Below are 15,874 nucleotides of genomic sequence, written 5' to 3'. Positions count from 1 at the left end.
GTGAAGTGTCAAGTGACAAAAATACTATAAACAACTTAAAGCAAACAATCATCGGCAAAAATACGACAATAGATGATTAGATGACAATAATAAAAGACAAGGAATACATAATTCAGCAGCTTAAAGAAAAAATTAAGATGCTTCAATTATTAAAGCCAAATGAAAAGAAAAAAGAGTTTAGTCAGCTTCAACCAGTATTGATAGTAATACTGAGAAAGCAGCACCCAAGAAGCCTAAATATAAATCTACCAATAAAACAGTGCCAATGCTAATAAGGTCTTAAAGGAACAGGTGAGTGTCGCAGTAGCTACTGCTTCGAAGGAATTAGACAAGCGTAGAACTGAAACATTCCGAGATGCGGTTGCCAACACGAAATTACCTACTAAATCGACCCAAGCTGAACAATCAATTAAAGCAAATGACGATGGAAATTGGACTTTGGCCCAGAAAAAGAAGTCGCCGAAGCGTAAGAACAAAGCTATCGAAGGAACAAATGTGACCACTACTCTCGCGGGAGTAGTGAGGAAAGCCTTCCTGCATGTTTCGCCTGGCACCGGAAACATCGACGGAATATTACTAAATGAAAAAAACTTCAAAAATATTGAATGTGAGAAATGGCATCAAAACATCCCGAAACATTATGCCTCTTTCAAGGTCTCCATTGCGGAGAGCGAATTGGAAAAAATAAAATCTTCGGATGTTTGGCCAAAAAGAGTCTTTGTGGACCGTTTTTTATTCAATCTGGGAGAAAAAGCAAAGAAAAATTGTCAAACTGGATCAACATAATGTTCTTGAGTATTCAATGTTTATCCAATAAAACAGAGGCATTAACAATGGTCGTCCATGACAATAAAATAAACATTATTTGTCTATGTTGTGAGCATGGCTTGGCAACGACCAAATCGACCTGTATAGCATACGTGATTCGGTAGTCAAAATATGCACGTAGGGAGGTTTATTTACTGCCGGAAAGAGATAGAATGTTTGGAGTTAAATTACATAACATCACATTCCGATGAGCTGACGTGCGAAATGGCCGCATGCCATATAAAACAATGAAAAACGGTTGTAATATCGATGTGAGACTGAGACCCAATGCGACTCTTGACACATTCTTGCAGAAAGTTGAGGAGACTTTACTGATTATATATGATAATTTTGACTTAAAAACAAACATCATCCTATGCGGCGATTTTAATGTTAACCTTATTGAAAAATCAAATGGAACAAATGCGTTGATCAATTTAATGTCTATGTTTGGGCTACAGCATTACTTAATGAAACCCACTCATATTAGTCTTACTTCAGGAACTTTCATTGATAACGCATTTACAAACGTCGATAAAATTAATTTTTCAGTAGATACCTTTCCAGCGGCGATCTCGGATCATGAAGCTCTGCTTATTCGTTTGAGAGTTGTTGACCCTAATGAAAGTACATTCCGCACTGTAAGAAAGATCGGTGGTCTCTACATGGACAACTTTGTTAATCAAATTGGCCAAGTAGACTGGAAACTTTCGGTAACTATTTCGATAACTTTTTAGTTATATTTGAGAAGATAGCTTGAAATGCATTCCCGTGCAGTCTTATATATATAAACGAGTATCGATCAAACAAAAATGGAAACCAGCGCAGTCTCTAGAAGTCCTGAAATTGAAGAAAATGGCCGACTTAACATATGACGCATTTAAACAAATAAAAAGGGCTGATTATAAAGCTTTTTATGAAAATCTGAAAAAGCAATACATCCAAAAGATGGAGTATGAAAAAAAACAAACGAATATAAAAGACATCATACATTCTGATAACAAAAATATCACAATTTGGATCATAATAAACTGGTGAAAATTTTACAGGTAACATAAGTCATGAGGCACCCAGTATTGAAGACTATAATATTTTTTTCAAAAATGTAGCCATAAATGTAGTAAAAAATCTGCCCCAGCCAGAAATTGCAGCGAACGTCTATTTGACAAAGGTATTTGTGAAGGGCCAAAGTATATTTTTAAATCCAACTACCCCAGAGGACATTAATACAATGATTAAACGCTTGAAAAATAAAACGTCGTTTGATGCTTTTAGCATTAATACAAATATGGCAAAATCTGTCGCACAGTACAATGCTGGACCGTTGTGCACATGATATTTTTTCCACAGGAGTCATTCCAGAGGATTTGAAGCTGGCAAGAGTAGTACCATTATATAAATCAGGAAATCGTCAATCAGCAGCAAACTGCAGACCGATAGTCATACTGCCAATATTTTCGAAAATTACAGAAATGCTGTTAGCATTGAGAATTACAAATTTCTACGATGCTAATAACTATTTTGTGAAAACTCAATTTGGATTTAAAAAGAAAATTAACACAATGGATTCTGTGCCAGACTTTTTGAACTTTCTATCAAATTCACACTGGAAGATCATAAACACTGTGGTGCACTATTTTGCGATCTCAGCAAAGCTTTTGGATATATTTTTCAGGAAATTAGAATATTATGAATTTAGAGGCGTAGCCCTTTAACTTATGCAATCATACATAAGTAACAGGTATCAGTTTGTGGAATGGAACAATAAACGAAGTGATATAGCAAGATTAAACGCAGGGGTTGCCCAAGGGAGTATTCTTGGGCCACTTCTTTTTATCATATTTGTGAATGATCTATCACCGAACATCAGCTGCCATACAACGCAGCTTGAAGATAATACAGCATTGGCGGTTGCGGACGAGAACATCGCAAATATGAACGAAAAAATTCAGTATGCTCACAAGCAAGTTGAAAATTGGTTTTTAGCCAACAAAATTGTACTGAACAATAGAAAAACAGTCCATATTAACTTACTTCGAGTAGGAGACATAAGGAGCTGCATGGAGGGAAAAATAAATATTTGGGTCTCACTATGGACAGTCTGCTAACCTGAGCGAAGCACATAGATTCGATATGCACTAAGCTTTCAAAATCAATATATGCCATCAGAAGAGTAAGATACATTATAAATGAGGAATGCGCCAGAGAGGCTTACTTTGCCATGTTTCACTCTGTGTTCTCATATGGAATATTGGCATGGGGACACTAGATGCCTACCTCCAAGATAATGGACTTACAGAAGAAGGCTGTAAGGCAGACCCTTGTTTACTAAATTTAGAATACTAACTGTTACCAGCAGGCGATTGCCCTCCATGCAGACAGAACAAACCATGTCCTGAGGAGTGACGTCCATGACACGTGGAACAGGAATGCTGTTGTACATCCAAAACTGAAGCTTAAATCCTCGCAAAAGAACAAGCTAGGTGTCGATATCTACAACAAACTTCCCAATGAGTGGAAGAGTAAAAGCAGGAATGGTTTCAACGCTGTCTTTAAAAAACATCTTATAGATTGATCGATCTATTCAATTAATGATTTTTTTTAATCCAACTTAATTATTAATTAGGTTAATCCTAGAGTTGTTCATAAATATAATTTATATTATAATATTGTGATAAAACTAATAATTGTATTGACTTAAATTGTACATCTTGATTTTGAATAAAGTATCTCTCTCTATGCGCATATATATATATATATATATATATATATATATATAATAAAATTAGAAAATATACCACAATTGCCCCTATTTTCAAGAATTTTTTTTTAGTAGACTTCTTAGTATTCCATTATTTTACAATTCTGATTTAATACGCAAACTGTTGATGGAACTTGCCAACACGCTTTAGTATCAATTTAAAAAAATATATATTCATAGTTTAAAATGAAATATTAGAAAGTCTTCATATTATATTCTTTCACTTATTGAAATTCTAAAATCATGGTTATTCTCTTTTTAGTGTTTGCTTATAATGCAAGAAATTAAATCCATATACCTCATGATTTTTATCATCATATATTTGTCATATATACTAGATACTATTGCAATTAGATATTAGATATTTTTAATTAATATTTGTGACCACAAACTGTTCATTTTATTCAATTCTCTAAACAACAAAGTTATTCATTATATAAAGGTCTAATAATGATTTTAGTTTGGTAGACTAAAACAACATTTGATTAATTTTTGTTCAATTTTTCAGCGCTATTATAAGTTACTAAGAGAGGAATTGTCTAAACTTCCTGTGCCCGAAGGAATGTGCGAATTAGACCAGCCGCCATTCAGTGCTGACACATCGCCAACAACTCCAACAGCACCTCAACTTCGACAGTTACTGAATACATTAAATCCAAATCAGCAAACAGACCCTTGGACATCTGGTGTTGCATACCATTCATCTTTGTCCGCTCAGCCTGACCTTGTGCAAGACGTACTAACAACTGAAGCAACAGATACAGATGTTGAAATGGAAAAAATTGTATCAGATGTTCTATGTGACTAGAGCTTGATTTGAGTTTATCATAGAAGTGTTAATGAAACTATATTTATTAATGGTTTTATATATGAATGGATCCAAAATAACAGGTGTTAGCCAAAGAGCATTTAGTTTCTCAGAATAGAATTGTTAATTTAGATTATCATTTGTACAGTTTCATGAGAAGTAATCACCATATGTCTATAAACAATTGGTTGTATCATTTATTTATATTCAGTAGAGATTCAAATAAAATGTATTATTTAATGTAATTATTACTAAGTAGTATTTTTTTAAGTCCTTCATAAATATGTAAAAAATAAAATCATATAATGTGACGTTATATATATGTATACATAATATGTAAAGAATGAAATGAAATGATTATAACATTTTAATGACATGGGATTTTATTAAAAATTATAACCTCAATATAAATAATATATAAAAAGTTTGAAGTCGTTTTTACAAATTATGTTTTTGTTTCTTTGATGAAACCATTTATTTCTTTGGTAATGATTAAAACATATATATTAACGGTATATTAACAGCAAAAATTTAGTTTATGCGCGGTTTGTAAGTATTGCTATTCGCGCGATTTTTTAATCTCACGTCATGATGGGCCTCGACAATATAATAATTGATGATGGGTGTCTGATGCTTTACTATTTTTTATTTTATCTTAACATCAGGCAATACGACGCACAGTGGATATCGGCAATAAAAAGTTATTTAAAATAATTAATGAAACAAATAAACTGGTTTACTTTAGTTATATGATTGACATTTTAAATAATTTATTTAATAATAACTAATAATTCATTTTCAATAATAAATTATAAATATTGACGTTACACCTGAATACATCAATGTTCAGTTTGTGCTTTCAAAATCTAAGATGGTGGCAATCAATTGTTTGTATAACTATTGTTGTTCGCGTTAGTGGTTAGATGGAACATGCAAAAGTGTTATGCGTTGAGATGTTATAAAATGTTATAAAACATAAAGCATCAAATGAGTAGTTGAGTTCTTTATTATTAATTTTAGCGCAATAACTGTGTCCAAGTATACCTATAATAACCTCAAATGGAGGGCAATAATGAAATCCCGTTAATCGCTTTAGCAGATGTCAAAGGTATGTTTTAGAACATACAAGATTTAGATTCAAGATAGATTCAGAACTATCAATGTCAAAACGTATGTTTAATTGCAGAAGAGTTAGAATTCGATCCATCTTTAAGTCAGGAGCAAAAAGATTTTTTTTTGAGTATATATCAAGATATTCGAAACGTTAAAACGGAAAGGTTACATTGTACTTCTTGTGATGTTCATTTGGGATCAAACACTTTAGGTATGCTGTTTATTTATCATTTTTAATACTAACTGATTTTCCACAATAATGTCATTATATTTTAGGAAATGTTTTTGTCCATCCCCATTTACAAGTGCTTTTGTGTGGTCCCTGTTTAACTTTCTATAATTCTGGAGTTTTTGAGAGAGGTGATGATGGAAGTGAGTTGCATTGCAGGTGGTGTGGACAAGGAGGCCAGGTGAGGAAAAAATACCCCACAAAGGTAGCATGAAATTCTTTTTACAATGAGAATTTGTGAAAGTATATAATATGAATTGGTTTATTTTGATTTACTCATCATGAGTTTGTAAACTAATTAATTTCTTTTGTCTGGGTTTGTGTGTTTGCTGATTCAAACTGGTTTTTTTAAGCACACTATATTATTTTCATTCTCTATTACATTTTATAAAAGAAAAAATGCAATATGAAAAGAGCAGTTAAACATCAAATAATTAGTTTTATTTAAAATCCCATTACTCACCAGATTTATTTTGTTTCATTGTCTTATTCAGTAGAATATTAACACTTTTTTCAGATAGAACTGTGAATGATTGAAATAACAAATTAAATGGCAAAATATTTTTGATGTAATTTTTTTGTGTACATTTTGGAATACTTTTATTACAAGTAATTAATAAGGAAGGAACGATTAAGACAATAGTTATTACGATGAGTACTCTTTAAATGCCAGCCCAAATATGATCTTGTGACGATCATCACGAAAATAACTATTATTTTAACAGTATACCATAAAAATTGAAATTTTAGAAATATTAGGTAAAATGTATAATAGCTTATTTTATCATAGGTTTATTGTTGCTCAAAATGTCCAACTGTATTCTGCAAACCATGCATAAAAAGGAACTTTACAAGGTCTACTATAAAAATAATTGATGACAGTGATGAGTGGGCTTGCTTTCGATGCGATTCAAAACCTATGTGGATGATTCAGGCTCGATGTTGGGCTCTTTCTAATTATGTAAGATTGGAGAAAATGTGAGTAGCTAAAAAATAATATTATTTAATATTTATATTTAATTCTAATATTAGAAAACTTTCATTTATTTTTAATGCTAAATATTCATTTATTATCAATATATAGTTAGCTATCATTTATTGTTTTTTTTTTATTTGCAGAGCATGTGAAAATTTAGACCCATCTAGTCATCGAAAACAACAATCTTTCATTGACCATTCTTTATGTTGCAAAGTAAGAAGTGCATGCAACAAAATTGATACATCTGAGTGTAAATCCAGAAAAAGAAATTTAAGTATAGTAAAAACAGATATTGTCCAAACATTAATACCTAAACGTAAAAGTGCTCCAAAAACGACAGTTGGATTTAAAATGGACACTGAGGAGGAGCATGAAGTGGTCTGCACTCCTGATATTTTCAGTTGCTTGGAAGATGATCCTGATGATCCAGTAAATACTGAGATGGAATCTGAACCAATGTCGCATATGAATGGTTCTGAGGAACCTGCAATAAAGAAGCCAAGAATTTCTGTCCGGCCTCCAGAATCTCTGATGCAATCTCCTGATCAGCCTATGTTTCCAGCAATAGCTCAAAATAGGCTATTATTATGTCCCATGCCTGGACCAAGTGTGGGGATAAATGATAACCCAATGCCAATGAAAGGGAATGTTCTACATGCTGGCCAAACAAATTTAGTCATTCCAAATACTGGAGCCATGTATAATGCTAACTTAAGATATAATTTGGTACCTGTACAACGCAGGTCTGCAGTTAATCCACCACCTCTGTCACCTCTGATCCTCAATCCAGCAATGAATGCTGCTAATAATACAGTTCCTACTCCTGTTAAACAAACTGCTATTGGTAATGCTATGAGTGTTACTCAAGTAAAGAACTTGCCAGCACAAAACAATCGTAATTCAAAATACATGCAAGTAAATAAAAATATCACAAAGACATATGTCCGTTCAGCTGCAAACGCAACAGATAATAATGCAAAGAATAAACCAAATGATCAAACTTTATCATCATTGCTTCAAAAAAAATTAAAAGAAAACCCTTCTATAAATGCTATGAAACTAAGAAAATTACCTGAATGGTTTCATGCAAATACACAGAGCTGTCTGGTAATTGCGTACAATTTTGTATCACAGTTGCTTGATTTGCAGACTAAAGCTCAAAAAGTTCAAAATTGCAGTTATGATGAAGTAAAAAATATGCACGTGCAGCTTTCATTTTTCATATCTGCATTAATTGGTAAATTAAAAAGTAATCAATCTGAGCTTAACACTCATCTATCAGAATGGACTGATACTTTGTGCAAGTCTCTTGAAGGCCAATCTTCAGAAGGAACAAATTTGCAGTCAGCTTCTTCAATCATTAAAGCTGACCCGCCTCGCAAAAAGCTTTCAGCTGCAGAAATCGGTCAGCAGAATCGAGAGGAGTTCAAAGATATTTTTAAAAAGTTTGAGACTGACAGAAAACTAAATATGGATTCTATTGTATCAGTTGCTAAATTCAAGTTTCATAAGAGTACAAATGTCTTTAAAGTGAAACCAAAAGTGAGACAAATAATCAAGACACCCAATATAGATCCTAATGTAATTCAAACAATTGACTCAGACTCTGATGATGATGATTGTAAAATTATATCAGATCCACAACCAACAACTATAAATTCAGTTGGAGATAAGCCATCTACAGAGAGTAGAAAGAGTGAACTAATTTGTGTTGAGAATGAGCTACCTAAAAATGAAAACTCGCAACAAAATGCTGCAGTTCAAGATAATGAGATGTCAAAACCACCTTCAGAAAACCCAGCCATTGAAAATACAAATGATACCATTCAAGCTGATAAGATTTCATCTGAAGATAATGTTACACAGTTAAGTGAAATAGAGCCTGAATCACAAAAATCAACGAATGAAGAAACTACTTGTAACATATTGGTAAATGCCATCTCAAACGTTAAAGAGCAAACACTTAAAGAACAAGAACAAGTTTCAGAAATTCCTGAAGATATTGCAAATGAACAAATAGAACTTCATAATAGTGAAAATCTGGAACATGCTGGTGATAACAGCATAATATCTGACACAACTGAACAGTCAAACAATGCGGTTATTACTCATGATGACAATACTAATATTGACATGCAAGATGATACTTCAAATGTCAATAGTGTAACAAGTGATGTTGGGATTATTAGTGAAGTTACTTCTGATAATGAGGTTGGAAACCAGGTACAAACAATAGACAAGGATGATTCCACTAATCAGAAAGAAAAAAATGATGACCAAGGTATAATTAATGTTAATACTGGTGACGATTATAATAATATTGAGGCATATCCGTCAAATGATACTGAACCAGAAACAGTATTAAGTGAAATCAATAATCACAATAAAGATATTGTGCAAATGGAAACAAATATTCGATCTAACATGGGGGCAGTTGATAGCCATTTGAATAATAAAATTTTAGGCGTTCATGAAAACTCAATGACCTTAGAAATTAATGAATCAATTTTAAACAATAGGACTACTGGTTTGGAAACTGATACTATTATTGGTAACAAGCATTCTAACATTGCAGATGCTACTGAACAAGCTTTAAAGAAACTAGAATGCGTTATTGGTTTAGAAGAGATGAACCAGAATATTGAGAGCATAAATGTTGAAGAGAAAATAGGTAATAATGCCAAATCAACAATTGCTGATGGAAGTGATATAAATTCATTTTTGAGTTGTGAAAGAAATATTTCTAATGCAGAATGAACAAAATTAATGTGTGATAGGAATCCTAAACTTGGTTCTTAATCTTACAAATGACTAAATTTTAAAAAATTAAGAATATTGATTTATAGATGGTTTGTAAAGTTTTTTTTTACATATATATAAATAACTATAAGCAGTTATCGTAAGGTGCACATAAAGTATGAAATTATGTGATAGCATATAATAGATTTTTTTCTATTTATATTTGTGCATATTTTAAATGTAAGATATGATTTATTTCATTTTATATTTACCCATGTAATTTTTTTTGTTCAAAATAATGGTTTATTATGATACATTATCACAATATTATTAGATGACCCAAAAATAAAGAGAATATTTAGAGATGCAAAATTTAACAATTAATGTCAAATAATGTTTGTGATAATGTAATAGATTTATTTTATTCTTTTTTTTCAAATTTCTCTGGTTTTTATTTTGTCAAATAATTCTGGCATGATTTATAGCTCAATTGAATGTTATTCATAAAAAATATTCAAAACTAATGTAAATAAATATATTATAAGTATATTTTTAACTTAATACAAATTGTAAATTATCAAAATGATTTCTTTGTTAAATATTCCACATATAACATTCACAACTATGCATCATTGTAAACAATGCAAATGTGTTTATTTTAATTATGTGATTAAATAAAATAGTATTTCAATAAAAAAAGTAATTCATTGATAGTAAAGAATTATATAACATTACAATGATTTTGTTTAGAATTGTAAGTTTTAGATGATGTTGCTCAGTGTGCGAGACTGAAATTAAAATATTTATATGATTATGAAGGTTTGCGACTATTTTAACTGGAGTAGTAAAAAGTAATTGTCTAGGGGTTATGGTATTTTCCTGATTGTTCCCAAATTCTAAACATGTACATTTTCAGTTTTCAGCATTTGAACGATTTCAACCACATTTACTTTAGTGTTACCAGACTAAGTAAAACGTGTTCTCTTTAAATGTATGTATGATTTCAGAAACTCAAAATTTATAAAGCATAGGTGTCATTTACATAGTAGCTGCATAAATAATTCAAATTTGTGAAACATAAATAAAAATAAAACAATTTGAAAAACTTGTGTGTTGCCAGTCACGAGTTAGAATGATATAGTAAAAACCATAATGGCGGTGTAACTATGTTCTCATTAAGAAGTGAAAAATAAAAATTAACATAAACGTCTTTTTTCTAAACGGAAGGTAACTTATAATATGGTGAACATGCTATGATCATTGTGGACGAGAGGGATATATATATAATGACGATAAATTTCAAGGGCTATTCAAAATTTGCAATGAATTAAAGGAAATGCCCTCTTCTGTAATGGTAGCCACATAACATTCTCAATCAAAGATGGCGGGTATGTACCTTTCGTTTTTGTATATGCCTTATGCCAATGATTATTTTCATAAACAATTAATTTTGTTGACAGATTTAAATCAGAAGATTTCTTGTACTTATTGCGAAGATGAAATATCGGGTGTTCGAGTTCACTGTGCCATATGTCAAGATATCGAACTCTGCTTGCAGGTGTGTATCATGTCACTTTAAACACAGCGCGAAATTCAAAAATTACATTTCATAATATTTCTTTTACAGTGTTTTGCCGCTGGAGCGGAGATCGGTCCGCATAAAAATGATCACGACTATCAGCTTATGGTAAATATAGTAAAATTTATAAGAAATTTATTTTGACTTGATTTTAAATAATAATGTTTTTTTAGGAACCAACATTAAATGTTTTCCGAGGCAAAGGCGCTTGGTCAAACATGGAAATTATGTGGCTTTTGGATGCTGTTGAACATTATGGGTTTGGTAACTGGGAAGATATTGCTAAACATGTAGAAACGAGAACACCAGAAGGTAAACAGATAATTAAGAGCTATTTCAATAAAAAAAAAATTATTGATATTAATTATCTAATATCAATAAATTCTAACTAAAATCTAACTAATTATCTTATTTATAAAAATGGAAACTTGAAAATGACTAGACTGAAATAACTTTATTGTAAATAAATGTTCTAAAGATGATGATAACCAGAGCAAGATTTTAATTGAATCACTTGTCTTCCTATATTCAATTGCATCTTTAGCTAAATATGTTGAAATAAAAGTGTATTTTTTGATAATGTAAACATTCAATTTGAATATATGTATTAATAAATAGACATATATTTTGTACAACATGTATCAATTAAGTAGCTGTATATATATTTTAAAGGTACAGATTCATAAAATGCAGAAAATGTAATGTACTAAAATCCTAGATGTTCATTAACTTCAAACTATTCTGTAAAAATAGTCAAAAGAAAATAATGAATAATTTATTATACTGAATTTAAACTATAATTTTTGTTGTAATTCTTGATAAATTTATCTTTATGTGCGGTTTTTGAATTTATCATGATTTATCAAATGTGTCAAAATTATTTAGCAAATTTTTATGACATAACCTTCTTAAGCAATAATTAATGTAAAACATATTCATAGAAGTATTCACACTTTGTTCTCTACTCCCAGTACTTAGATTTATAATTTTTTTTCCGGTATAGATATATTTAAATAGTCAATCAGCCTAAACATTATCTTTTTAAATGTGTAAGTCTTTACGGTTTCGAGTTATTTATCTCTAATGAAATACTTTTTTTTTATTTACTTTTTACTTTAAATTGTATGGCCATTTTCTTTTCAGTCTATGTGTCAGCAATACTTAGTTTACTTAATTTGAATAGTGATTTGGGTGACCTCGTAGTTTATCATAATATTTTTGGCATCTTTCTTTTATTAATTTGTTAATCGTTCTCATATTAGTTCTTTCACGCAAACCACTGACTAGGTTTATAAATTTTTTTTTTTGTTATGTCTTAACTTTGTACGTTGTTTATGTCTTAACTTTGAACTAGCAATATCTAATGACCACTTCACTATTCTTCCCTTTTTATGAAGAACCATTATGTTGCTTGTCCCAGATTTGATGTAATTTGACATAATTTCAGGCTCAAAATTACTATTGTAAAATATTCATGCCATATAAAAAGCGGTTTAAAACCTTATAAACTCTTATAAACATAATAATCAAATTTCGGATATTACAACTAATTAAAAAATAAATAGATCATTTTATTGATCATTTTTATGCTGAAACTTTTTCTATCCGCGAACATGTTAAAATAAAAGTTTTTATAGTTACAAACTGTAAATATTATTTCTAATTGTCAGAAACCCCTGATTAAGGGACTGGCTGCAGGTAAAAATTAATAGTAGCAATTATCGAACTTAACACCATAAAATTGGCCAAATTGGTTTAATATGGGGACACCAATTTATTTAGTGTCCTCATATCAAACTTATCATAATATGTTCTATAAGAAAATATGTATTTAAAACCATATGAACTACTTAGCACAATCTTATTTTATGATACCAGGACGAAAACTTTTTATTCCACCCTTGTTTATATATAATAATTTAAAAAAAAAATGCCTATAATTGGGATACACTATACTAATATTATTTGTCAAATAATTTCAGCTGCCAAAGATGAATACATAAATAAATTTGTTACTGGAGTTATCGGAAGACTGACTTGGGGTAAAGCCGTCTCAACTAGTGAAATTATTACGAAACATACTCCAGATTCTGGAGATGGTGATGAAATAACGCCAAAACTGGAACCGTTAGATATTACTACAGAAGAAGCAATTCAACTCGAGTACCTGCCTAAAAGAGACGATTTTCAAAGTGTAAGTTGAAATCCTGATGACATTGATAGTTTGTATCAAAATAGTAATTTAAAGTATCCAAATTTAAATGGTGTTTTACAGGTTTATGATGCAGAGGCAGATGAGCTGATATCAATAGCTTCAAGTATTATTACTGAACATAGTAATTTTGATCGAGGTAATATATTTTGTCAAAAAAAACCTAAGTGAAGATTTTTTTTGTTTTAATTTCAATTTGTGTTACAACTGCTAAATAACAACTCTAGTAACATTGAGTATATAAATAAAATATAGTATAAAATAAAGGACAGTAATAAGTAAATATAATTTATGATACCCTTTTAAGCTGAGATTATTCTTAACTTAAATTTTTCAACTATTATATTGTACTGTGGTTTCAGTTAAGTTTTTTCAATTTCAACATTAAATCTACTCTTTATTAATTTAATCATTGTTAGACATTTTTTTGGGTTGATTTTTAGAGATGAGATAGCTACCTATAAATTTTTTTAAGACCTTAGCTGGAGTTATGCGCTTTATCAACTTCTTCTGTTCAAACACGCAACATATTTATGATTTGTTACGCACGTACATCGTCGCCATCTTGATGTTTTTCAATATTTTCGCACTTTGATTCAAGGTTGTGAAAGTAAATAATATTTTTTAACGTACAAACAATGCGAACTCAACATATATACCTGTACAGTCACTATTAATGTACAATTAAAATGATATATTTCTGTGGGTAAATCGTTACTACACAGTTAATATTGATATGATTAAGATGAACTATCTATAAAATAATTTACTATCATAAAACAGTCAAAATATTTCTATGTTAGGATAACCATAGTTACAGCTGACAAAAATTTTACTATTTCACTTTGGCATTAATATTTTGATTGAAAATTCTTACTAGAATCTCAAAACACTCAGGTTACTCATAAGTCAAGGTACCACTGTATTACATTTTTAGTATGTATATTATATATTTCCAAAATTGGAATTGTCATAAACGTATTAAATTCCTATTTGCTTTTAAACAAAGATGTCATAAATGAGTGATATGTATATATAGATAGATAGATATTTTATTCAAATTCAATTTAAGTCAATACAATTATACTATAATATAACTAAACTAATATCAGTTATGTTTATGAACAACTCTAAGATTAACCTAATGACAATTAATATTTATCTTTATTTATATATATATATATATATATATATATATATATATATAATATATGAAATGGTGTACGAAAAATCTTCAGAAAATCTATATTTTCAGCTTTAAAGTTATCCATAGCTGATATGAATGCAAGGCGAAGGAGGGAACGTGAGCGGAGAGAAAGAATGGTACGAGATTATCAATTAGTCGCAAAATATTTTAGGCCGGAACAAAAACGTCAGAAGATTAGTAAAGAGCATAAGTAAGAATAATTTATGTCTGAAAAATATATTTTGTTATTTTAAATATGTAGGTACTTTTTTATGGATTAATGTAACTTTTGTGATTTTAATATTGCTTCAGTTTTTTGATAACATTTTGTTTATATTTGATTATCATATTTAAATATGTAAAGTATTGTATTAAACTTCAATATATGAGAAAGTACAGTAGAATCCACTTAGTGTGACATCGAACTGACACCAAAAAATCGTAATAATGAGCGGGCGTCATACAAAACATTCTGGAAAAACAATTGTCGAAAATTCCAGATCATCGGGCGGTAATTATAAGAACAATAAATTAAATATTGAACTACAAAAACAGAACTAGGTGGTGAAAAACAGTTTTAAAGGGGGCAGTAGTAATTAGCACAGGGCAAAATGGTTAATCGTCTTTGTTTTTCTTAAAAATCTTTGCAGCTTTTTCTCGGTTATTGTAACTGGGCATTTTTTTTTAAATAATGGGTCATGATAAGCTAACATTTGAATGTAAGGTAAGCCATTATGTCCGCCTGCTTCATAAAAAAATTTATATGAAAACCAAACTTTGTAGTAAGTCATAATAGGCGGTTGGTCAATATATCCGGCGTTATGCTAAGCGAATTCTATTGTATTAATATAATATATATATATATATATATATATATATATATATAGTGTGTGTGTGTGTGTGTGTGTGTGTGTGTGTGTGTAGTATGTGATTTGTCTTGATTATATTAAAATGAGTGTGTTGAGCGGAGCAATAGCACCAAGTAAAATGTAAAACTAAAGCAATTAGGAAATCAGCTATATTAATCTATACATTTCAGTCTTCATCGAGACCATCATGAAGTGAAAAACTGGAAAGTTTTTATAATTAATTTAGAAAAAAAAAATAGATGTTAACAAATTGGACAATTTAACACTACACTACAATAATTAACACAATTGTAACACCAAGCTGTCAATAGTTCAAACATTTAAAACTAATTATGGATTTGAGTTAAGAGACGAGATTTGTGTACATAGTTGTTGTAAAACTGAACACTGAATTAATTCTGTTTACAACGATTTTTAAAAAATGTTGCACATTGCACAGGTAAAAACGCTATTGCCCAACTCAACACCCCCCGCTTTAATATATATATATATATTATTATTGTTTAATATGAACAAAACAGCACTCAGATTTGTTTAACACAACTTTATTTTATGATTACAGACGTTCGAGACTATGGTGTGTCTCATCTTC

At 30.1% G+C, this 15,874-nt stretch overlaps 2 protein-coding genes across 3 annotated transcripts; both read left to right on the top strand.

Annotated features, from left to right (window-relative positions):
- Positions 1 to 5,072: 5,072 nt before the first annotated feature.
- Positions 5,073 to 9,591, top strand: LOC113384720. 2 transcript variants are annotated; one of them, XM_026622484.1, is made up of 5 exons: positions 5,073 to 5,484; positions 5,563 to 5,700; positions 5,766 to 5,899; positions 6,509 to 6,696; positions 6,838 to 9,591. In XM_026622484.1, the coding sequence occupies exons 1-5, from the start codon at positions 5,436 to 5,438 to the stop codon at positions 9,452 to 9,454; spliced, it is 3,126 nt and encodes a 1,041-aa protein (XP_026478269.1). In that variant the 5' UTR covers positions 5,073 to 5,435; the 3' UTR covers positions 9,455 to 9,591. The 2 variants fall into 2 exon arrangements, with proteins under 2 accessions (XP_026478269.1, XP_026478268.1); XM_026622483.1 differs by having other exon boundaries at positions 5,766 to 5,923.
- Positions 9,592 to 10,474: 883 nt separating this feature from the next.
- LOC113385548 (transcriptional adapter 2B-like) lies at positions 10,475 to 14,628 on the top strand. The gene is made up of 7 exons (XM_026623400.1): positions 10,475 to 10,824; positions 10,897 to 10,994; positions 11,064 to 11,123; positions 11,189 to 11,327; positions 12,998 to 13,209; positions 13,291 to 13,366; positions 14,483 to 14,628. Exons 1-7 carry the CDS (start codon positions 10,818 to 10,820, stop codon positions 14,626 to 14,628), a joined length of 738 nt encoding a protein of 245 aa, XP_026479185.1. The 5' UTR covers positions 10,475 to 10,817.
- The last annotated feature ends 1,246 nt before the right edge of the window (positions 14,629 to 15,874 follow it).

This window comes from Ctenocephalides felis, unplaced genomic scaffold (assembly GCF_003426905.1).
Source record: "Ctenocephalides felis isolate EL2017-DRISC unplaced genomic scaffold, ASM342690v1 CF-g0.4_SCAFFOLD_03571, whole genome shotgun sequence".
Taxonomy (NCBI): domain Eukaryota; kingdom Metazoa; phylum Arthropoda; class Insecta; order Siphonaptera; family Pulicidae; genus Ctenocephalides; species Ctenocephalides felis.
Note: the sequence above shows the minus strand (reverse complement) of the source record. Positions and strands in the feature narration are given on the sequence as shown.

Excerpts from the sequence above, each read along its gene's own strand:
- LOC113384720 (XM_026622483.1), top strand. The coding sequence starts at position 5,436 with ATGGAGGGCAATAATGAAATCCCGTTAATCGCTTTAGCAGATGTCAAA. Across the intron at positions 5,924-6,508 it reads GGAAAAAATACCCCACAAAG|GTTTATTGTTGCTCAAAATG; the intron begins GTAGCATGAAAT and ends ATTTTATCATAG. Across the intron at positions 6,697-6,837 it reads TATGTAAGATTGGAGAAAAT|AGCATGTGAAAATTTAGACC; the intron begins GTGAGTAGCTAA and ends TTTTATTTGCAG.
- LOC113385548 (XM_026623400.1), top strand. Across the intron at positions 10,995-11,063 it reads ATATCGAACTCTGCTTGCAG|TGTTTTGCCGCTGGAGCGGA; the intron begins GTGTGTATCATG and ends TTTCTTTTACAG. Across the intron at positions 13,367-14,482 it reads ACATAGTAATTTTGATCGAG|CTTTAAAGTTATCCATAGCT; the intron begins GTAATATATTTT and ends CTATATTTTCAG.